Source organism: Amyelois transitella, chromosome W (assembly GCF_032362555.1).
Source record: "Amyelois transitella isolate CPQ chromosome W, ilAmyTran1.1, whole genome shotgun sequence".
In the NCBI taxonomy this organism is placed as follows: Eukaryota; Metazoa; Arthropoda; class Insecta; order Lepidoptera; family Pyralidae; genus Amyelois; species Amyelois transitella.
In genome coordinates this window covers 1176272-1201623 of record NC_083536.1, presented here as the reverse complement: position 1 = coordinate 1201623, position 25352 = coordinate 1176272, and the positions used below count along the sequence as shown (strand labels likewise).

Here is a 25352-nt window from a genome sequence, read left to right as displayed (position 1 = left end):
TAAGTTTATTATTTTGTATTTATATATGTATTTTATTATATTTTATATATGTACTTATTTGTTTATGTATGTCTATTATTAGTTGTGTGAGTGGAGTACACGCCTGTCACCCTTTCCATTATGTTTCCTATCTCGGGTCTGCTGGAAGAGATTTCTTTTGAAATAAGCAGAACCTTTGTAATTTTGTTTCTTGTGTTTATCAGTCTCGATGTTTTCTGTGTACATAAATTAGTAAATAAATAAATAAATAAATACCCGATCAAACGGCTGCATATTGTCTGATACTAAACGATTGCATATTTGAATACAAGCCATTGAGCAATATTGTTAAGAAGTTATCATGAATGCTAATACAATAATCATAGATTTACAAGGGTTTAAGGATTTGAAAAATAATTTTATTATTAAGGAATTTTCGATTGCAACTAAGGAATACACACAAACTTTCTTGGTTAAAGCACCTTATTCTTTTAAAACTCTTTCTGATGAAGAAAAAAAGCGAGTTCGATGGTTAGAAAATAATCTGGGACTACATTGGTATGAAGGGTTTATCGATTATCGAGAATTCCGGCGAGTTATAATTCCATATTTAAAAAGTAAAAATGTCTTAATTAAAGGAAATGAGAAGATTGTATAGATTCAAGAGTTATGAAACGATTGTGAAATTATAGAACTGGGTGAAAAGGGTTGTCCTAAATTACTTAAATTATATGAGGATTATTGTGAGGAGAATAATCAGGTGTTAAATTGTGTTCATCATAAAAAAAGGTGTGCTTTGAAAAATGCACTCTGTTTAAAAAAGTGGTGTCAAGACAATTTTGTGTTTAATTCTTTATTTAAATTATAATAAGATTTTTCGAATAATAAAAATATTTTACTGAATAAAATATACTGTGTTTTTTTTTTAATTTATTTAGGTTATGGTTCCTAATTAAACTATAAAATAAAGGCACATATCTTTTAAATTTTACGTTTATTGATACTAGGCAAATAACACAGGCAAAGAACTAGGCAAATGCACAGAGAGCTGTACTAAAAGTTATGTTTCGAAAGCCATATCGTCACGCTACAACCCTTCTATATGAAGAGGCCGAGGTACTAAGCGTTCGAAAACTATTCATTCTAAGGTTAGCTCTGAATAAACACAAATTAGTTTTGAAACTACCAAACTATCAAGATATGCTTAGGAAACGAATATTCATGGTTAACTTGCCGTGTGTGAATACTAAGTTTGCCCATCGGTTTAGCCCGTTCATTTCGAACTTTGTATATAACAAAATAGCGCGTCTTACGAACATCAGAAGCTCGAGCATTTTTAAATGTAAGCACCAAATTAAATCGCTCCTAATTAAATGGGATTATATTGATACTGAACAGTTTTTACAAACTCCAGTCTAATTTACTGTCAGGTCCTGCGAAGCATCTTCACTTGTAATTTATATATTTGTTTTCTTTTTTCACCTTTTTTCCTTTAAACAAACGATATCTATGTAATTTAGAAGTTTGATTAATGTCTTGTATAGCATGTAACTATTAACTCCTGTAAACTTATTGTCGGCTACTTTTAACATTATATATATGTTCTATAACATTGGTTACCATAGGACAGGCATGTTGCCTAGTGTGGGACCAATTGTATAACCAATTGTAGCAAACCTAAATGTTAATAAATAAATTTCATTTCATTTCATTTCAACACAAATCTGTAAAAAATAACACAATGACATGAAAACTGATAAAGGAAATTACATTAATTGATATACATTTATATATAATTTTAAAACCAATTGGTATAACTATAGTTACAAATTTTTTTTGAAATATTACTAATAATTTTTTCAGTCTGGTCCATAATTTCATCACCAACATCTTTTACCACATATTGAGAGCTCAATAAGACCCTATCGTCCTGAAGACAGTCACTTATTACTTGATTACACTCTAAGTCAAGCACTTGAATCTTGATCAGTCTAAGACCTTTGTGGGGAGCACTTTTTATCACAAACGATTGATGGGGAACATGTGATTTGACAATCTTTTTGGAAAAATCTACCTTATTGCGACCCCCCTTTAACTTCATTTTCCGTTTATGAGTACTTAATTTTGATTGTTCGGTGGGACTACTCTGTATCTTGAAAAGTTTTTCGGAGAATCCAAACGAATCTCGAGGACATTGAAATGACTCTGGTATTAATGTTTCACTGTCTGGAAAGATAGCGATATCGCGTCCTGTTGTCTGTAACAAAAATAAAAATACACATAACAATTATTCTAATAAAACGGGTTTGATCCCCGACCAGGCTAACATGGAAAAATAGTGTTTATCTTATTTAAATTAATAATAAAGAAATAAATTTTTTGGTACCTTCTGTTCACGCGCCTTTGCTTTTGATTTTTGAAAAGCTTGTATTTTAATTAATTCCTCAGTCAATCCATCTGATAGACGTTGAGCATGTTCAAAAGAATCGGGAATAAATGTTTCATTATCTGAATTCGTAGTCACATCATCTACGTATTGCGGCGTCTGTAAAAAAACATAAATTTAGAATAACATTAAATCAATCTTATATCTATAAGAAACAATTAAATATATAAAGCAACATACCATTGTTTTAGTTTTTAAATACTTAAATTTATTGGAAGCAACGTCCTGTGGTGTGAACTATGCGCTTGATCGTACAAAAGTGATACATGTCACGTACAGTTTGCGCACTGCATTCAAATAAAAATTCATGCGCAGCGCGATTTTGTCCTTGCTAAAATGTTTTGTGTCATAGTCGTTCAAATTACTGTTCACGTTAGAACACGTTCATTCATGTTGTAATTAGATACCAAGGTCTATCAATAACTTTTTTTTTTGGCGGTAGCTATCAAAAAGTAAACACATATTCATAAGTGCTCCATTAGTTTAATTTATAAATAATATAATTTTAATTTATTAATACAATTTTTTCTACTTCATGTTATAATTTACCTTGATTATTATCTTGCCAGACTATTTTTCAAAGGCATTTATCACTTTTGGACTTAATAATTATTATCATCACTATGGACTCTCTCTCCACTCTGTGCAAGGACATGAGCGAACTGAAGAACATGTTTGCTTCTAAGATGTCTTCTTTTGAAGAGGCTCTTGGAAGTCAGAGATCCCAGGATGAAACAGCGGTTCTTGCTAGTGAGTACCACTCCTTTAAAGACTTCATTTGGAAGGCTGTATCCAGGCTAAGCCAGCAGTTAGAGTTGGTATTTTCTGTGCTTGATGGCTTCGAAATGAGATCGCGTGCAAATATTCTTCTGTTGCATGGCCTCAATGAGAACAGGGATGAAGATATTAGTGCGGACCTCCAAAGGATTTGTTGTGAGAAGATTAAAGTCAATGTATCTCCCAATTCATTTGATGCATGTTGGCGTATGGGCAAGATCCCCAAGACAGATAAGCCTCGACCAGTTTTTATCCGCTGTGCGAATTCGTCTACTCGGTTGGCAATATGGACGGCGAAGAAGCTTTTAAAGGGTAGCGGTTTGACTATATCTGAGTTTCTTACGGCAACACGACATGCAGTATTCGTCGACGCGCGTAAGGCATTGGGAGTACATGGCTGTTGGACGAGTGATGGGAAGATCGTTGTTGTAACCGCCAAGAATACAAGAAGGAAAATCACTACGTTGTCGGAGCTGCATGACATTACTGAAGAGCTTGCTGCAGCAAAGTGTAATGAGCCTGTACGTGGTATACAACCCTCGTCTAATGCCGTTCCGCCCAGTAATAAGCCTCGTCCACATAGTGCTCGGCTACAAGCGAAAACAACTAGAAAATAACTGGGTGCGCTGAATAATTATTTGTTTTTCCTGTTCACTTTGTAAGGTAAGACTGTACTATTGTAATTTGTATGCCACCAACATTATTTATCTTTGTTTTCAATATGTTTTTAATTGTACCTACATCTGGTTATGTTCACATTCACAGTACAGTAAGGAGATGACATGTGCTATAATTGACAGTGAGTTTTGTTACTTTACTGTCAATGACATTTACTGTCACTATGGCAGTTGACATTTGTTTTTTTTTATTGTCTCTTTTTAAATATGTCTGGCAAGTTGATGATGGAATCTTTGGTATTTGATTTGGTTTTGTATACTGTATATTAATTTTTGTATATTATTTTTAAATAGTTTATTTTATTTATTTATTGTTACGCTCAATGTCTAATGTTTTTGGCGACAGTTCTGATGATGAATATTTTTCTCTTTCACCTTCGTCGGACAGCCTACACAGTGTTAATGATTTTGAACCATGTTTAGGTGATAACTTGAACATTACCTTTTCTTCTTTTTCAAAGGACTTTAATGTTATACATATAAATGCCCAAAGCTTACCTGAGCATTACCATGATTTATTATCAAACTTTTCTAATTCTTCCATTCACGCTATTCTCATTTCGGAAACCTTTCTAAAACCTTCCCTTCCTTCTACAATGTAGGGTACATTCTGGTTTCAAACTTATCAGAAATGATAGGACTTACGAAATCGTCACTAATGGTGTTTCTAGAATGGTGAGGTGTGGTGGAGTAGCTATTTACTTCGAGACGATATACCATGCCAAATTTTATCTCAATCTCCATCTGTTCACGAAAATCCTGAACATCTTTTCCTAGAAATTACTCTTTCTCATATTAAAATTCTTCTAGGTGTTTACTATAGCCCATCTCTTCATATAAATTACTTTGATTCTTTTGAGCTTCTTTTGGCGGATTTCCGTACTCGTTTTGAACATATTATTATAATGGGGGATTTTAATACCTGTCTTATTAAAAATGATTCTAGATCAAGATCTCTCCTTTCTCTTCTTCATTCCTTAGATTTACATTGCCTTCCTCTTAATGCTACTCATTTTCCACACAATGGTCCTCCATCTCTTCTTGATCTAATAATCACTTCTTCCCCGGATCTTGTGTCAGCGCATGGGCAAATTAATGCAGTGTGTTTCTCGGCTCATGATCTTATTTATGCGTCTTTCAAATTGCGTTCTCCTAAGCGTAGACACAAATTTATATTCCGTCGTGATTTCACGGCAATTGATGAACAGTCATTTTTAACTGATTTTAATAATGCGGACTGGAACGCTCTTTTGATTGCTCCAGATGTTAATTTGAAAGTCTCTAAATTCTATGAAATTTTGTTATTGCTCTTTGATAAGCATGCTCCTATTCATCCTGTTCGTATTAAATATAACCCAGCTCCTTGGCTCACACCCGAAATCAAAAAATGCATGGCCAGAAGAGACAGAGCCAAGTTAAGATTGCGCCAATGCCCGTCTGTGGAAAGTCATTCTGCTTATTTACTATATATCTTCGCAATCATTGTAATAAAAAGTGTAGGGAGGCTAAGCGAAATTACATCCACTCAAATGTAGAAAACTATCCACCTGGTAAACTATGGAAGTTTTTGAGGGGTCTGGGTTTCGGTAAGCGTGGGCCTGACGAGAGTTTTGTTATGGACGTCAATGATTTGAATAGGCACTTTTGTTCTTCACCTCGGAATTTTCCATCAGTCCTTAAACAGGCTACGCTTGCTGGTCTAGCTGCTAATCCTGCCTATGATTACCCCTCTTTTTGTATAAACGAAATTACCGCTGACGACGTAATAAAATTAATAAAGTCCATAAAGTCTAGGGCGGTTGGGGAAGACGCTATATCTCTTGATATGATTAAACCAATTGCAGAATTTATTGCCCCTTTTATTACAGATATTATAAACTGTTCTATCTCAACGGGTGTCTACCCGACTGCTTGGAAACACGCTCTAATAATTCCTCTTCCTAAAAAAAAACCTCTTTGTCCATCTCACTTACGTCCTATTTCTATTCTCTCTGTACTTTCGAAAATCTTAGAATATCATATCCATCAACAGTTAAGTGCACACTTATCACGTTACAATATGTTAAGTTCCTTTCAATCGGGTTTTAAATGTGGCCATAGTACTACGACAGCTCTGGTGAAGATAACGGACGACATACGTTTAAATATTGATAATAAACAGCTTACCGTACTCGTCCTTTTAGATTTTACAAGCGCTTTTAATACAGTTGATTTTGATGTCTTGATTGAAATACTACGTTCTTTAAATTTTTCCTCTAATTCCCTTTGTTGGTTTTCATCTTATCTAACTGGACGTCGACAACGTGTAAAACTGAATGATGGCTTTTCGGACTGGTGTGATCTAGTGGCTGGTGTTCCGCAGGGTGGCATTCTTTCTCCGGTTCTGTTCTCGATTTTCATTGATGGTATTACTGCGTCTCTTTCCTCTAATTTTCATCTTTATGCCGATGACTTGCAGATCTATGCGTCTGCCAGTTTGGATAATATTCACGATGCTTTTAGTACCATAAATTTGGATTTGGAAAGGATTGCAGATTGGTCAAGCCGTTTTGGTCTTTTGGTTAACGCTGCCAAGTCTCAGGCTATTGTTATAGGTAGCCCACATTATATTTCAAGATTTGCAAATATGATGGTTCCTAGTTTGGTTCTGGATAACAATATTATTCCTTTATCTTCCAAAGTGACTAATCTGGGTGTCATCATGGACCAAACTCTCTCGTGGAGTCCCTATATCAATGAAATCAGCCGTAAGATGTATGTGTCGTTACATTCACTTCGCCGAATGCAAAAATTTTTACCCACCGCCACTAAAATTTTACTTGTACAATCACTTCTCTTTCCTCTTCTTGATTATTCCGATGTTGCTTGTCTAAATGTTACTGAAGAGTTGCTTGACAAACTGGAGCGTTTACAGAACCAGGGCTTACGCTTTGTTTTCGGTCTTCGCAAATTTGATCATGTTTCTGAGTTTCGTCGCCAATTGAATTGGCTCCCAATTCGCCTTAGACGTAATGTTCACACACTATCTCTCTTGTTTAATGTCCTTTTTAATCCTTCATTTCCTCACTATCTTCATAAAAATTTCTCGTTCCGTGAGACGGATAGTCGCATGCGATCTCACAATAATCCTAAATTACTTATTCCTCCTTATTCTTCTCGGACTTATGGCTTGTCTTTTAGTGTTCGTTCCGCTCAGCTTTGGAATAACCTCCCACAAGATACGAGATCTGCTCTTAACCTTAGTTCTTTTAAATCACTTATCAAAAGACTGTATTCTGATGCATCTAACAATTGAGTGTACTCATAAATATGTAAGTTTATATATATATATATTATTTATGTATGTTTATTTTTAATTATGTAGAAATGTACTGTTTATTATATAGCATCTTCATTGCTTTTTATGTGCGCTGCCTTTTAAATTTTGGATTTTCCTTCATATTTTGGTTGACTGGAAGAAATCCCATCGGGGATAAGTCCGCCATTGTGCATATTCTTCTAAATCCAATAACTGTTTTGTAATTTGTTATATTTATTTTTATGTGCAATAAAGAGTTTACAAACAAACAAACAAACAATTTATTACAATGAATACGTGCACAGAACGCTTCGTCCACACAGCGGTTTGACGAGCTCCGTGGCTCAGCGGTTATCAAGCTGAACTGAGACACGGAGACCTCGGGTCCGATCTTTTTTTCAGTTTGTCCCGAGTATGGTTTTCTATACGTGAATCAACAAAATATAGTATTGTTGAGTTAGTATTTTGCGACTCAAGTTTACAACTTACTGTAGGGCTCAATTTATGTAATTTATCCCTTGTGAGCATGTTCATAGTATTCTTTCGTCATTACTTTCTTTATAAAACTTTTTATTTTAAAATATGAATTGATAAAACAATTTATTATTTTATTATACCCATTTTATTCTTTTTCCTACATATTTACAAACAATACAGACATTTTCTGACTTAGAATATAAACAAAATATGAAATATGTTACAAATATGTATGTTTTTTTAAAACATTTAAATTTAACAAATAAGTATCCATTTTCAAAACCTGTTAAAAATTAAATATACTTGTGTGCCCCCATGCTTTAGTCGAAATCTTATTCTTTGAAATGGCTCTCTTATCATCATCAGCTGATAAAGCAATTTTATTTACGGCACATGTAAATAATTCATGTTTAATTGATTTAAATAAAATATTTGTTTTACGAATTACGTTACCTTCATGCAGAGATTTTTCATAATCCGATACATTAAAATCACGCACAATGTTTCTCTTAATTTCTTTTTTTATTGTGCTATTGGTGGTTTTAATACAACATAACTTCGATCGAAGTCCAACAAATTCGGTTATAACTTTAGTCCCCATTTCAAGTTTAAATAGACCAGGAACTTTTTTATTTTGAATTGGTAAACTATATTCATTACTTTCACAATTACTAGTATCAAAATAATGTAAAAAGTATTTTTTTAAATCATAATAAAAATTATTTGTTTTTATATGATATATAAAACTATCTGTATCAGTGTAACACATCTTAACATGACTTTTGTAATGGGGTTGTATAACTGAGTAATGAAAATCATACATATGACTTTTAGAAAGTTCTAAAACAGTAAAACCAATGTAAATGGGTTTGTTCAAAATAATTTCTTCAGGGTTTAATTGAACAGCTACTAAATTATCAGAAAAAACTGTTGCACTGTGGAAATTTGGACGTGCGATAAGTTTTTGAGCACAATTTCTTTTTTTAGTAAGATTTTCATTATCATCCCACTGATTAACCAGGTGCACATTAACTCGCTTCTCATTGTTTTCTAAAGTTTTTCCAAAAACGCTGTTGTTCAACAGTTTAAAAAAATCTTGTTCAAAAGCGGATGAACTTTTTTGTCTTAAAGTAGTATTCAAATCAATATATTGTTTTAAATACGGTCTTTGTCTAAATGTTATTACCCTATGTATTTTTTTCAAAATCAGTCCATGTTTTAAACAAGTTTTTAAATGAATGTAATGAATTACATACATAATAAAATTTATCATATAAATTCGGAATGAGTTTGTGATTTTTACCACCAGGTGGAATGCATTTTTCTGGACAAAATGGTAAATCATTATGTAAATTATGCAAGTGCTTAGGATAAACTAGGTCTACCTCTAGTATAAACCCATAGTCAGCATCATTTTCTACTTGAATTATATCCAATGTATTGATTTCATTTTGATTAAGAAACCTAAAATTGGATAATGGTAAATATTGACACATACTGAACCCATATAAATTGTTGCAGTCGATATAAGTAATATACGATGTAGGCTCTAAGGGTTTGTAATCAGGTAAGAAAGAATTATTTGCTTTAGCATGTCTATGGGAACATAGGCACACACCGCCGCGAATGCCCTGTTGTAACATTCGAATCATAGATAAATCATTGATAAGCTCTAACTGAACGCCTGTTTTAAGCAACATTGCATCAAAAGATAGACTAGGTGCGGTCAAATAAAATGCTGGATCCAACTGATAATGCTGTTTGCAAGTCCGACGAAAATTTTCAAAAATATCTGATAGTAATAGCACATCAGTTTTCAAATAGAGATCCGTATATGAACCTAGGTCAGAAATTTTAAAGTTTGACCAAAGTAAATTCGCATGCCTGTAATCCTCATCGGAGATATGTTCGTCATTCAGCGAACTGTAAAATAATTCTTTTGGTGGAAGTTGACTTTCTTGATAACGTTCCCATGAGCTCATGTAATCGTACGGATATACACCTTTACGAGTAAGTAACTGAAATTTCTCATCACAGGGGTAAAAATTTTTAAGGTATTTAAAGTCATCTGGTTCTAAAGTGTCTGATAATTTACTTAAACTTGTAGCTAGAAATTTAAATGAATCAACAAAACGAAGCTGATAAAACTGATCATTTGAAACCGGTACAAATTTGGTGAATGAAACATAGTTTTTTTTAGTTTTGGGTATAATTTTTATGTCACCAGGAACTTCAGCCAAAGCTTTAATGAATAAGTGACAGTCATAACCGGCTAGGTTGTGGAAAAAGATGGGTACAAACGTTTAAATTGCAAATTGCATTGTGGGTGGGCAGGTCCTCTGTAGCGACCGGTAACATGACAATGGTCGCGTACCCGGTCCGAAAATACAAAGTTGTTACAAATATGGCAGCGAGTTGCTTTGATAAACTCCGTTTCATCATCATCAGTAAATATCATTGGGACTGGTTCGTTAACTATATCATATATTTTCTTTACGTCTTTGATAATAGACTCTACAAACCTTCTTGCACAGTCTGGGCCGCGGTATGATACGTAACTATTATAGTCAGTATTGTCACAACAAACAATATGGTATGCAAACGCTATAGGTATGTGTTTGTTCAAAGTCATAGTGTTATTAGAAGAGCAGCTTATGTCAGCGTTAGTTTGGAGCATTGATTCAAAATCAGCATAAATACAAAAGGGCATATTTTGTTTACGCTCATAATTTTTAAATTGTATCAGTGACCCGTTGTCAGGCAAAACGGTCACTACACCTCCACATGGATGAGTGTCAACTTCTTCTAAAGTTCCCAAATTTAGTAAACAAAAATCATAAAAATAAACCTTACCGTGATGTGATGTGATTTGACTTCTAAAAAGTCTAGAACAGTCTTTTATTAAACAATAATGAGAGGAATTTTTATTTTCTAAAAAGAGTAAATGTATAATTTTGAAATTTCTGTTCCTATCCATTTCTGATTTGTATAAAGGGCCTACAATAGATTTGTTATTTTTAAACCATATATGATAAACTTAATATTTGAGTTATTTTTTTCAAAAATTTTTATGTCATGAAAAGTAACAGGAAATGACATACCGCTTGTATCAAAAAGATCGTAAAAATGTGGATATTCGGTTAGGCCGTTTCTTGGTTGGATATAAAGCTGCTGTCACGCACCATAAAAAGCAATACTGATCCTTATTCATAATATTTAAACATGCTTTTTTAGATTAAATTGATTTAGGTAAACTTATAAAACTGGAACCGGCTAGAGGTTGGTATTTATTAAGATTGACCTCCATATATAAAATGTTTAAAAATGACCACCCACTGTCGCGATGTTCGAATTCCTCAATACTATTTTTAAATTTCAAAACTGTCTCTAAATACAATTTGTTGAAATCATAATCAAAATATAATATTTTGTTTTTGGTAATAAATGACTTAACTGATTGCGAGTTATCTTTGAATTGTACGAATGTACCAAATAATTCAAAATTCACTTTCACACACGTGTGTTGTCCCAGGTATTTATCTAAAAGCGATTTTAACTTATCATGAATTTCATTAAAAAATACATCTAAAGAGGATGATTGAGATTCAGTATTCGCTATTATCTTATAAGTTAAAATACGATTTCGAAATGCAGTGCTGACCATTTCTATACCATCATCATATTTTATAGTATGATTATTCTTTTTATGTAAATTGCTTCTCAAATGACCAACCCATGATTTATTGTGTATAGATGAGTTACACACAGTACAGAAAGGCATGTTAAAGGATTTTTTGATGAAACTTGAATCCAAAATAAAGGAATAATTAATGATTTATTACTTATTACACTACTTACATTGAAAACATTTAAGACGAAAATTAACACAAAAGTAATAGGTAATTTATGCCGAAGGAAGGAATCTTATTTTTTTACTTAAAATTAACCTTGTGACTATAGAACACGGGTTCTACCTCCTCAAATAGACTCCAAGCTCGTCCTAGGAAGGCTTGTAGTGATTCCCAAGACTTTGTGGATTCATCACACTGTAGCTTCACCGTTATAAGAGCCTTTTTATAACGAGCATCAGCAGGGTTGTTCACGTAATCCTGTGTTTTGTAGACCTTAAGATCCACAAAATAATCACCCTCGGTCTTCAAAGCACGTCGAGAGGTCCCCGTCGAAACTTTGCTGGAGAAACTTGACGTTACTTCTCCACCGCGATTCCTTGGTTTGCTGCAACCGGCTTCCTCTGCTTGGAGGATGTTAAAAATGTTCTTTTTTGTTCTGTAAATATAAAAAATATTTTTATTTTTTTAATATATTTTAATAATTATTTTTTTGCAAGTAAGAGACATAGGAAAAATTGTGTTGAGTTAACAAGCCCTGACCGGCTTCTATACGTTCTGCATGAAGATAAGCATTTTTTCCTAAACAAGAAAATAAATTAATAAAGTAATGATGAACAAAATGTAAATCGATGTTTTTGCGACAAAAAAAAAGAAAGGAGTTATATTATTTACCTGTTCGTTGAGGTAAAATCAGGTGGTGGTGACGTAGCTTTGCGCTTCGATCCAGCAGCCAAGCTACGAACAATTTCTGGATAAGGCGATATGTCTCGGGTCTGCTTCGCAGCAACGGTTTTGCGCTGGCTCGTTTTCTTGCTCGCTTTCTTTGGGGGAGCTACAGCAGATAACACTGACGAGGCTTCGAATTCTGAGTCAGACCTGTAAAAGATATTAAAATTTTAAGATTTGATACATTCTTAAGTACCTGAAAAATAAAAATGTAAATTTCACCAAAGATGAAAATACATATTTAATACTTACTAACATTTTTCAAATTTATGAAAAATATGCAGTATTTATACAGCAGTTCTTTTGGCGCAGCGGTTCCGGAGCACTCACAAATAATAATTTAATTTTCTTCATTGCCCGACTATTTAAACAGAAAATATCACTTGCTCATCAAAAAAATTGGTCAAGCGTAGGTTGATTCTGAATTTAATTATTGATAATCAATATCTTAGACTAATGTGAACCTTAACAACTAACGGTGAAGGTATATATTTTTTTTAATACTTGATAAAAAAGTTAGGTTTATATTTAAAAAAAAATACGTAGTTCAAACCGATACATGTATTAATATTTTAATTTTTATAATTTGAGTACTAAGTAAAGATGATAATATTGTCAACTATCAATTTATTTTAAAAATACTTATCTCCAACATTTGGTTTGAAGATAAAATCGAATCATAATGTAAGCAGAATATATAAATCCCAGATCCAGATACTTAAATGTAAAAAAAATGTAAGTATATCTTAATTCAGTTGTGATCGAACCCGAGACCTCAAGTTACGGGCAGACTTGTTAACCACTATGTCACGAGGGTCATCATTGCATTCGAATACAATGACTACATAATTTGCTGTACAAGAATAATATTAAAATATCAGGAATCGTGTGGTGCTGACAGAGTAGAAAAACACCACCCAATATCTGCCTGCGGGCATTGTAAGAGGTGATTAATGGGTAAACTATGTTAGTAACCATTAATCAGGGGTAGACAGAGCTAACAGATTTAAAAAGACTGAAAGGTCACATTAACTGTAAGGGTTATGATAGAATAGAGATTCAAATAGTAGCAAGTTGATAGCTCATAATATAAAAGACTTCAAACTTTATTAGCCTAATTCTTTCCTAAAGCAAGTCATCATAGAAAATATTTTTATCGCATAAACTATTCAACCGATTTATATAGGATATACATACATAATTATGTATAATCACGCCCATATCTCTTTTGGGGTAGACAGAGCCCACAATTTTTTCAAAATATAATTTATGAGAACGATGGAGACATAGGATTTATAATGATTTTTTTTCCCATTCAAAATCAATATTAATTAGATTAAAATTAAGAAATTCATGAACAAGGTTTTAATGTAAAATGTATGCGTTGAAAGCTTTGAGAAACATTTAATATTGGTATAAACAAAATGTAGCGGACCCCGGGCTCCCAAGCCATACCCTTGAGGATGCAACCAGGAACACGCTCTAATGAGAAATAGTCCATCCATCCATGTAATCACGTCTACATTCCTGACGGGGTAGACAGAGCCAACAACCTTGAAAGGCTGACAGACCACGCTGAAGCCTATTTCTTACTCGCCTCTTGCGACATCCATGGGAAAGAGATGGAGAGGTCCTATTTTTCATTGGTGCCAGGAACCACACGGCGGATGAGAGATCGGTATAAACAAATTATGTATTTTGTTACAAAACTTACTTTGATATTCGATCATCGTCATTCTACAAAGCACATCCGCTAATGCTTAGACATAATTTTTATTATATTGCATTTGCATGTTTGCATATTGTTATTAGGACGACTACACACTTAATTTACTTACAAACTCAAAGTATGGTATTGATATTCTGTGTTACATACATACCTATGAAATCTTTAAGTAGGTAGCGGTTGTCCAATTACATCTACAAGTTTCAATGGGGATTCATGTTATTCTCTAATAATAATATTGATTACGTAGACTTAACTAACACGGTGCTTAATATAGCAATAGTACGTAACCATAAGAAAGCTGGAATGTAGCCCAAATTCTAGTACATATACCTATGAGTACATACTTGAAAGTGGTTTTGTCTTTCAAACAAATTACAATTGATATAAAAGTGTTTACTCAGTAAGTGTGTAAACACCCTTAATTACTGTGTATCTGCTTACTTTGCGTATTTCACTCGTTCGTACATTAGACCATTTTGTTGCTAAGAACTAAGTTGTGATGTTGTGTTGTGTGTGATAATTTATTAAGATTATAATGTCGGTCTGTTTATTTATAATTTAAAGTTTCTGCTATTATTGTTAACCAAAGTGAATAAGGAAGTGTGGTTGGTGCATGATCCTACCATGGGCTCGCAGAAAGTTTACTTACCACGGTTTCTTCCAGCCAATCATCAGTTAGGAATTAGGAAGTGTGGTTGGTGCGTGATCTTACCATGGGCTCGCAGGAAGTTTACTTACCACGGTTTCTTCCAGCCAATCATCAGTTAGGAATTAGGAAGTATGGTCGGTGCGTGATCTTACCACGGGCTCGCAGAAAGTTACTTACCATGGTGCTTTCAACCGATCATCAGTTAGGAATTAGGAAGTGTGGTCGGTGCGTGATCTTACCACGGGCTCGCAGAAAGTTACTTACCACGGTGCTTTCAACCGATCATCAGTTAGGAATTAGGAAGTGTGTGATCTTTCCACGAGCTCGCGGGTGATTCTTATCAATTTTATAATGGAGTCAGGTGAGTGCATTCGACTAATGTTTTGTGTTTAGAATGAATCGAATTTTGTTTATTGGGAATTCTGGGACACAAAAGTGTCCCAGAATTCCCAATAAACATCTACTGCTACTTACTTTCAGTCCAATTTCCTTGATAATTCCGTACCTAATGCTCATGCTTTGCACACTGGCTCGGATGAGTCAAGTTCCTCAACTATTAGCGACGTAAAAATAAATTATGATCTTGTTCTGATACTTTTAAAAGATCTCGATAAATTCAAGGGTGCTGGACCTGACGGGATTGACGTAAGGCTTATAATTGGATGTGCGGGTGGTCTAGTTCGCCCGTTGTGCATTCTCTTCCAGCGATCAATTAATGAAGGTGTTGTCAAAATGGAAAAGTGCATTTATCACACCTGTGCACAAGAGTGGTAATAAAAATGATATAAAGAATTATAGACCGATATCCAAATTATGCATATTTGTAAAAGTTCTTGAAAAATTGGTTCATGCGGATGTTTATCATGCACTTTTCAACACATTCATGGAAGAGCAACATGGTTTTTTAAAGAAGCGATCAACTACTACTAATCTTTTGACTTTTACAGACTTTGTTACACACAATATGGACGCCGGAGGTTAAGTAGATGCTGTATTTACTGACTATAGTAAGGCATTTGACCGCATACACCATGACATTCTATTACAAAAACTTTACCTTGCAGGAATTCATGGCAATCTTTATCGTTGGTTCGTATCCTATATAGAAAATCGGTCACAGGCCGTTGCGGTTAATGGTTTTTCCTCTGAATGGCGACATGTACCATCAGGTGTACCCCAGGGTTCCCTTTTGGGACCTTTAGTCTTTAACATTTTTATTAATGATGTTGGCTCATGTTTTGTTCACTCTAAATTTTTAATGTACGCCGACGATATGAAGATATTTAAAAGTATTAATGACGTTTCGGATTGTCAACTGCTTCAAGAGGACCTTAACAGATTTGATAGGTACTGTCGCATTAATAAACATGATCTTAATGCAGATAAGTGCTTAACCATTTCGTTTACGAGAAAATTTAATCCAGTTTTAAATGTTTATACTTTAAAAAAATCAAAATTTGAATCAAGTAAAGGAGGTCAAAAACCTAGGAGTCATACATGATTCTGAAATGTCTTACGAGAAACATATTAATTACATTGTTAAAAAGGCTCTTAAATTTCTAGGTTTTGTTAAAAGATCTTGTTCGGAGTTTAATAGTATAAAAATTTATAAAGTCCCGCACGATACGGGATTAAAAAATGGGTGCAATTTTATGGCATATCCTTATAATCTAAAATACATTTGCGCGGGCGAAGCCGCGGGCAAAAGCTATGATAAATAAATTTTTAACAAATAGTTTTGCACACGTCTTACTTCATTATTTAGTATAAAATAGGGAGTTGTTCATGAAACGTTACAGTTCGTCATTATTTTTTGTCATACGCAAAAGTTTGTTAATACTTACTCTCCACAATGAGTGAATTTTCGTGCACCAGACGCGACTTAAGTCTCATATTGATTGATAGTGATACAAATTATGTTGATTCTTTATCAAACTATATACGAAACAATTTCACCGAATTTTCAGAAGCAAACATAGGAAAAATCATTGCCAGTATTCAAAAGTCTTTCATAACTCAGTTAGTTCATAACTCGACAACGCTATACTAAAGCGGGTCGAAAGAAAGATCAGTTTTTAAGTCAAAACAGCAGTTGGCTGGATGGTAAATTTACTATGAAGCTAGAAGATCCTACATGCCAATCGGAACCTTCGTCATCAGCAGGAAAAAGGGGAAGACCTTCTAAAACGTATGAAGATTGTTCAGAAAGTACAAAGAAACGTAAAAACAAGGAATTGCTTGATACATGTGGGCTCGATTTTATATTGAACTCATACATACAAGGCTTAAGGTCTCAAGGCGAAGTAGAAGATTAGTAGCCTTCATTGTTGAAGTTTTACGAATGTTGCCGGCAGAAAAGAAGAGTGAAATACGCAAGAGTCTTCTTAACGAACAGGTAACTGCTTATTCAAAAGAAGAAGCTCTCAGCATCTTCATAGAATTACATCTGAGTAAATCACAGTATGAAAATATGAGGAATTGTTTGATCATAAAAAACTGCTTATTATTTCCTTCATACAAGTTGATTCGTGAAGCTAAACGGATGTGCTATCCGCTAGAATCGAGCATTGAAATAACAAACATCAAAGCAAACATCAAATTGCAAGATCTTTTAGATCACACTTCAGCTAGGCTTTTAAAAATTAGTGATGTTTATAAAGATGGTTCAACTCACTTAACATTACATTCCAAATGGGGCTGTGATGGATCAAGTGCACAAAGCGAATACAAACAAGTCCTGCCTGAAGAGAGCGAGTTGATTTCAGACTCTAATTTATTTATATCATCCCTTGTGCCCCTGAGACTTATTGATACCAATACTAATGAAGTTTTGTGGTGTAATCCTGCTCCATCATCAGTCAGATTTTGCCGACCTATTTTGATAGAATTTTCAAAAGAGACTCCAGAGAAGACGAAACAAGTAGTCGACGAAATTAATGCTCAAATTTCAGCTCTAAGTCCTTCCCTAATTAATCTTAATGGAGAAGGTATTGAAATAAAACACACGTTATTTTTAACTATGATTGACGGTAAAGTGGCTCAGGTTTTATCAGAAACTTCATCGAGTGCTGTATGTACCATTTGCGGTGCAAGACCAACAGAGATGAACAATTTAGAAAAAGTTCAAAACAAACCTGTCGACGAAGCTTCTTATCAATATGGACTTTCAACTTTGCATTGTTGGATCAGATTTATGGAACTTATTTTACATTTATCTTACAATTTAGGATTTGCAAAATGGTCTGCCACAACTACAGAGAACAAAAATTTAAAAAAGGAAAAGAAGGCTTATGTACAAAGAAGGTTCAGAGAAGAACTTCGATTAAATATAGATAAACCAAAGCAAATTACTGGCAACACTAATGATGGTAATACGGCCAGGAGATTTTTTCAAAATTACCAATGTTCATCAGAAATCACTGGTATAGATGAGGAATTAATTAAACGATTGTACATATATAATACTTCAGGTTATGTCAAGCGGTAGAGGTATTGATACCACGAAATTTGGTCAATATGCATTTGATAAATAAATAAATAAATAAATATATACGGGACAAATTACACAGATTGAGTTAGCCTCGAAGTAAGTTCGAGATACTAACTCAACGATACTATATTTTATAATAAATACTTATATAGATAAACATCCAAGACCCAGGCCAATCAGAAAAAGTTCTTTTCTCATCATGCCCTGGCCGGGATTCGAACCCGGAACCCCCGGTGTCACAGACAAGCGTATTACCGCTGCGCCACAGAGGCCGTCATACATCACGTCACATTGATACAGCACAGCTTATGTTAATAAATATAAATGGTATTATATGCCATCTTCGGTGCACAAGGTGTTAATTCATGGTGAAAGTATTATACGACATTTCTCAGTTTTGCCTATTGGACAACTTTCAGAAGACGCTCAGGAGTCACGAAACAAAGACTACAGGCAGTTCAGGCTTCATCATGCAAGAAAATGTTCGAGGACAGCTACAAACGACCCCCCTCTCCCCTCTCGGATGTCTAGCGGCTTAGACGTGTTCACAATAATCACTCACAAATTATTTTTTTAAATATTTTAAATCAAAAATTCGTAAAGAAAAGTGAAACGAATCACCAGGCGCACAGCAGGGTTACTCTTGACGCGGTCGAGTTACGATCAAAATCGAGTTGACATCGAGAATCAGTAATTTGGTACTCTGGAAAACGACTGAAGCGCCAATCGAGTTGTGGTCGAATAGTGAACTACTTGAAATCGAAAACCGCCGTTATGTCCTTACTCTCGACACTATCGAGATCGAGTTATGCTCATGTTTAAATCGAAAACATACGTCAAATCACTCGATTCACAAGACGCTACTTTTTTGAAATCAAAAGTGTGTTTTAAATATTAAATTATAGAAAATAGGTAAGTTTCTTTAACAATAATGCTTTGAGATACAATAATCTTTCTTCGTGAGTGAAAGTGCTGGGAAATATTTGCAATTTTTTGTCTACAACTTTGTTTTGTGGATTGATAGCAGGATGGCTCGACTTGCAGCACAATTAAATTTATTGGATGAAGCTGAGAGAGTTGACGCACGCCAAAGAAGAAGAAGAACGCAAATAGCTCGTTATTGTGCAGCAGCTATAGAAATTGGCGATGAAGAATTTGTGGCAAACTATCGCATAACAAAAGAAATTTTTTTGGAGCTTGTGGAGGTGCTTTCCCCATACTTAAAGGCACCTTCTCGCAGAAGTGATATTCCCATAAAATTTAAGGCAAGTTTTTGATTCTTTATAGTTTATTAGTTCTAGTTCTAAAATCTAAACTAACCTAAATCTTTAAATTTTCTTCTTGTTTTAGATATTGGTTGCTCTCTCTTTTTATGCAACAGGTAGTTAACAACGTATCGTAGGAAGGAACTATGGTACTGCAATGTCACAGCAGTCAGTCTCAAGGTGTATCAAAGAGGTGACCGATGCGTTCAACCAAATAGTAATTCTACAAAAATATATAAAGTTCCCTACTAATTTTAATGAACGGAATGCTATAAAGATGAAGTAAGTAGTTACAATAAAATTTTCTTATAGGAAAATGTATGTAGGAAACATACATTTTATAATAAGTACATAATACAGTAGAATCCGTTTAGTACGACTTCGCATATAACAACCAACCGTTTTTAGCGACGCAACTATAGACATATGTTTGGTTTCGTATCGAGCCACTATGAAAGTACATTCGTTTATTACGACTCCGCTTATAACGACCGACCGCTTTTAACGACGGAATTCAACGCACATTGTCCGGTTATAACGACGTGCGTCGACGTGTTTACAAACAAATCTAAGTTATAGGTACATAATAGAAGCTATCCCCGCCCCGCGCACCTACCTAGCCCATGCATCGCGGACTGTCTGTTTTGTTTATGTTACATTTCCTAATTTGCGGGTGACAAGTGAGTGCGCGTACTACAATGGCTTAGCGAAAAAGTTTCTCTATTGAAGAAAAAAGTTTCATCTGTCTCAATTGCATAATGCAGTCCGTACTTCTTACTATAAAAATAAAAAACAAAAACAATCAAAAATTACCGACTTTTTGCAGTAGGTGTTGCGTTGTTTTAAATTACTTATTGATTAATCTCATTTCTTTTCCTTCTTAGTACACTTCTGTACCGTATATATAGGTATGCATATTATTATATGTGAAATAAATAAATATTTTTAATTCAATGTTTTTTTTTTTGTCTGTTAGTCACCTTAATACGTATTAATACGTATGTACATAAATTTTGTATATGATTATTAAAAAAAAAAATGATTGTTTAGTACGACTTCCGGTTATTACGACGTAATATCACTGGTCCCTTGACCGTCGTTATAACCGGATTCCACTGTATTACATTTCTTAAATTTTTTTTTTAAATTTTAGATTCTATGAAAAATATGGAATACCGGGTGTTATTGGTTGCGTAGATGGAACACATGTGGCCATGGTAAGACCGTCAGAGAATGAGGATTGGTATTTCAACCGAAAACACTACCATTCCAGAAATGTGCAAATTGTAAGATCATTTAAATTAACTATACCTTACCAAATGAAGTAATTTGTGAATGTATAGGTTGCCACTGTTAAAAGATATATTAATTTTTTAATTGTTTCAGATATGTGATTTTGATCTAAATATTATAAGTGTAGATGCGTGTTTTGGTGGTGCTACCCATGATTCACACATCTTAAACCAACATGCGATCAAAAATCACCTAATTTATTTAGTGAACCAAGGGGAGACAGTGTGTTTGTTAGGTAAGTGTTTATTTTTATTATTTATTTACATTTTTTATTTCTATGATTGGAAAATTTTTATTAGAATATTTTCCTAGATGCTTCCTCAGCTGTTAAGCGTTAGTGCCCAGTCTAAGTACTAAGCTGAACTTAAATAATGACATCTTGTTAATATTTGCAGGTGACTCAGGGTATGCACAAAGAGAGTACATGATGACACCAATTGTCAATGCTGCAGCTGGTTCTTCAGAGGAATACTATACAGAAATACACTGTTCAGCTCGTAACAGAGTGGAACGAACAATAGGGTTATTAAAGGCACGCTGGCGGTGTTTGCTGAAGCATAGGGTGCTTCATTATAAACCAGACATGGTTTCAAAAATAATAAACGCATGTTGTGTGCTACATAATATGTGTAACACAGCACGCATCCCCTCCCCCAGCGAAGTTAACCCCTTGCTGTCGTCCGGCACCGCGCAGCAGCCATCGTCGGAGCCCGCGCCAAGCGCCGCCGCGCATGCGCACAGCCCTGGAGCCACGCTGGAACTGCGCAGAGGAGTTGAAGCCCGGCAACGCATAGTTAATACGTTGTGGACGAGGAGACGAACAAATTAATAAAGATATATCATATTAATATTGTTTTATTTTATACATTTATACTACTACTACTCTATGCTATTAATTTAATTGCAAAAATCATTCAGTAAAAATAATTGTAACACTTAAAAATATGGTTCACATTACAAAGTATTTCTGATAACATTTGTATTTGTCAAATAATACTAATGCAATCTACTAGTTATAACATGGAATAAGAAAGAAAAACAACAAATAAACAGCAATACCATCCATATCCATAAATCCAAAAACTACTTCGTTTTATTGTAGAAACTTTAATGTGATTGCATAAAAGATTCTACAACATTGACCAGTCTTTCCCCAAATATTGATATGGCTTCAGCTATATTATTGCAAGCTGCAGCAAGTCCAGACATATTCTCTTGCAACGCTCTAGCCTGAAGAAGCTCTGCCTCCACCCGCTTCTCTTCAATGGAAACAAGGCGATCTCTTTCAATTTGAAGTTGAGATCGACTATGTCGGTCTACTGTTGTTCTGGCAGCTTGACGACTCAACCAGGCTCGAATTCGAGGGCTTCTTCTCGGGGCTGTAAAATTAAAACATAATATTGGTAAACTTTATTTATTAACTAACATAACATAAATCTTTAGGTAATTAATTTCATATTATCATATTATATATATATAATTATATAGATTTCGTCTAGTTGAAAAAGGGGAAGAAATCCAAAGTTTGTACTCCCGTTGCATAAAATAGAAAGACAAACTTACTAGATTGCATAGAGGCTAAAAGTGGAGAGTGGGCTGGACTTCCCGGTAGAGGTAAGACGATAGAATCTTCCTGTTGTCCTAGTGGTGTTGATGTTACACTGGCTGGCAATGGCTGGCTGGTTGATGGTTGGTCCTAATTACAATAATTCAGAATTAGTTTAACAATAGAAAAACAAATTTATCAACTCCATGGTTATAATCTGCATGTACCAATAAGTTCTTTGATCAATTTAGCACTGAGGGGCAAAGGATTGTGGAATAACTAAGAAAATATTTTAAATGCAAAATTTTATGCGATCTCTCTTTGCTATTTTAATTTATTCTTTAATAAAAATTATCACCTGAGATGGTAGTATTGGAACACTGAACTGAGAGTCCCCTTCTGCAAAACCCCTGCCACCAAGAATAGCAACCATTCTCTCCTCTATACATGTGAGTGGAGGTAAGTTGGCAGGTCTACCACCTCCGGTTCGGTTGGCATCAGCATTCCGCTGCCCTAAAACTTTCTTTAGGGCATATTTTTTGTCAGTCCAAAACTGAAAACGAATAAATAACCATTAACATTATGCACATACTTTGCAAAAAGTAGTATAATACCCTGCATATTGATACTTTTTTAATAAAACATTTATGATTGAATAAAGAAACTTGTAAATATCCATAGAAAAATGCATCAACATTATCTTCACAATGAAACTACTAGCAATATTTAATTATTTATATATCATGCATTAAACATCTTACCTTTGTCCAACCTTTGGCATCTTTTTGCGTCCCTCCCATAGCATTTAGCGTAATGGTAATTTCTTCCCATTTTCTTTTAGTCTCCCACTTTGCTTGAGCGGAACGCAGATGACCTTTAGCTATTCCTGGATTTTCCTCCAAAAAATTCACCAAAGCTTCCAACTGGGGATATGTAGGCCTTGCATTTTGACTCATGTTCAAAAAGTTTTGATAGCGTATTAAAGGAAATATAACAGATGAAGTAAAAATATTAGACGTGTGAACAAACGAGGCTCACTCTTTGACTTACTTTTAAAACCCATATCAATAAATAAGATAAATTCTGTTGAAAAGGCACCACAAAACCACTTAAACATTTTTTCAAACATTCCAAGCACTTGAAAGTTTTCTGTTTTTACTAAAATTTTTTATAAACGCGCGCCCCTTTCTCTATGTAATGTCACTGTCAAAGTTCTTTTTTAAAAATTGTGCAAAGGTATTTATTAATCCAACAAAATTCTTTAGTTTGATCAAAAATTAGTAACGTTTCACTAGTTATTGTGCCCTTATTTGATGTAAAAAAGCTTGTATTTACAGAAACTTTTCAAAATATATGTGTTTTTGGAAGAAAAGTAGTCATTGTAAATTTAAAATTTTAAATAGTAGTGTCACTATAAAGAACCTTTCATTCGATGTAGATTACGTCATCACCCGGAAATGGTTAACGGATCGCCATTTTAGGTTGATTTCAACTCGATCTCGATTTCGATTCGATTCGGCTCAAGAGTACCGTTTTGTGATCAATATCAGATTTTGTCGAGATCGAATCGAGATCGAATATCAAGATCGAATCAAAGTCAAGAGTTGGCCTGCAGAAGTGTAAGGATATTTCCGCTACCCGACTGTGTGCATAACAAGGACGGCATCAAGTGAGTGAGATATATCTATTTTTCGCGCTCTCATTGATTTATTACGTCGTGCGGAAGAACTTTATTGGCTTATCTCCGGTAACACCCACCTGCGCATAAGCAAGCTAATCTTGGGCGTGTCAAACTAATGACCCAATGGTGAATATTTAATTTCCGCTTGCATTTTACAATTCTCTCATTGAAGTTTTGAATAGCGGGTTATAGCTACGTGCTGTTCTTATCTATAGAATTTTACAATAACAAACAATCTAGACTTGAATTCATACTGCACACTTTCTATATTATAATATTCAGAATGATTCGCAGTCCTTCGAAATTGGAGTCCCATTATGGTTCAACTCCTAATTTGAATCTACAAAGGAAATCACTTCTCCAATGAAGGATAGTAATATAACCCAGCGATTGAAAAGGAAAAGATGTGAATGCGGCGGGCAAACCTCTGATGAGTCCAAAATTGTCAAATTCATTAATATCATAACCGAATGGCGTCAGGAATCTGATTCTAAATTATCACAAATAAATACTTCTATGCAGGACCTCATGCGGCAAAACTCAGAAATACTTGCGTCGCATAGCGAATTGGAAAAATCAATTGAGTTTTTATCCATAAAATATGACGAAGTTCTCCAACAGCTCAGCGGACAGCAAGCTCAGTCACACGCAACTCTCGAGCATATAGCTAAGTTGGAAACCATCACTGAAGATATGGACCGACGCTCCCGATCAAACACATTAGAATTACGTAATATTAGACTCTCGAATAATAATCCATCGCTAGACGACATGCTTACCGTTACTACACGCATTTTCAACGAGCTCTCGATTAATATGTCTACATCGGACATTTACGATATTTACCGTCTGCCCTCCAAGACGGACAACACTACTATTATCTGCAGACTTAACTCGATGATTTTGAAAACCAAGGTCCTGCAGGCTTTCAAGGAATATAACAAGCGCAACCCCAACAATAGACTCAACTCAACCATTGTGGGAGGTACGCAGCACCCAATCTACATCGGCGAGCACCTGACGGCACAAGCACGGCGGATTTTCTACCTGGCCCGCGAGTATGCAAAAACTGGTAACTACAAGTATTGCTGGACCTCTGGCGGGCGAGTCCTACTAAGGAAAGAGGACAACACCAAGGCGGTCGTCGTGTCTTCCGAGAGTCAACTTTCCGGGGCCCAGCCAAAAAACTAGTGCTTCACATATTGTGTGCATTTAATCCCATTAGTATTAATAGTAGTTTAAGTTTTACTTATTGTTTTTATAAAGAATTAGTATTAACAGGACATCATAGTTTTATGCCTAATCTCTATGCCTATATGCATGTATTAACAGAGTACCACACTTCTCTGTCCTGCTTCTGTAATGATACACTACCTTGCTCACATTACATAACTAGTGACTTGCATACTTCAATAATTACTATACCCCTAATCCTAAAATACCACGGTTTACTTAATTCCCAACACCT

General features: G+C 34.6%; 3 protein-coding genes across 3 annotated transcripts; 2 read left to right on the top strand and 1 right to left on the bottom strand.

The window, feature by feature from the left end:
- Window positions 1–18736: 18736 nt before the first annotated feature.
- On the top strand, window positions 18737–23543 carry LOC106140587 (putative nuclease HARBI1). Its single transcript, XM_060954218.1, has 5 exons — window positions 18737–19011; window positions 19124–19646; window positions 20518–20650; window positions 20751–20892; window positions 21053–23543. Exons 2-5 carry the CDS (start codon window positions 19522–19524, stop codon window positions 21484–21486), a joined length of 834 nt encoding a protein of 277 aa, XP_060810201.1. The 5' UTR covers window positions 18737–19011; window positions 19124–19521; the 3' UTR covers window positions 21487–23543.
- LOC106140585 (uncharacterized) lies at window positions 21765–23810 on the bottom strand. Its single transcript, XM_060954219.1, has 4 exons — window positions 22965–23810; window positions 22562–22756; window positions 22221–22353; window positions 21765–22036 (listed from the first exon to the last, which is right to left on the bottom strand). Exons 1-4 carry the CDS (start codon window positions 23157–23159, stop codon window positions 21765–21767), a joined length of 795 nt encoding a protein of 264 aa, XP_060810202.1. The 5' UTR covers window positions 23160–23810.
- Window positions 23811–24247: 437 nt separating this feature from the next.
- On the top strand, window positions 24248–25075 carry LOC106140586 (uncharacterized). Its single transcript, XM_013342198.1, has one exon. It carries the CDS (start codon window positions 24248–24250, stop codon window positions 25073–25075), a length of 828 nt encoding a protein of 275 aa, XP_013197652.1.
- Window positions 25076–25352: the final 277 nt, after the last annotated feature.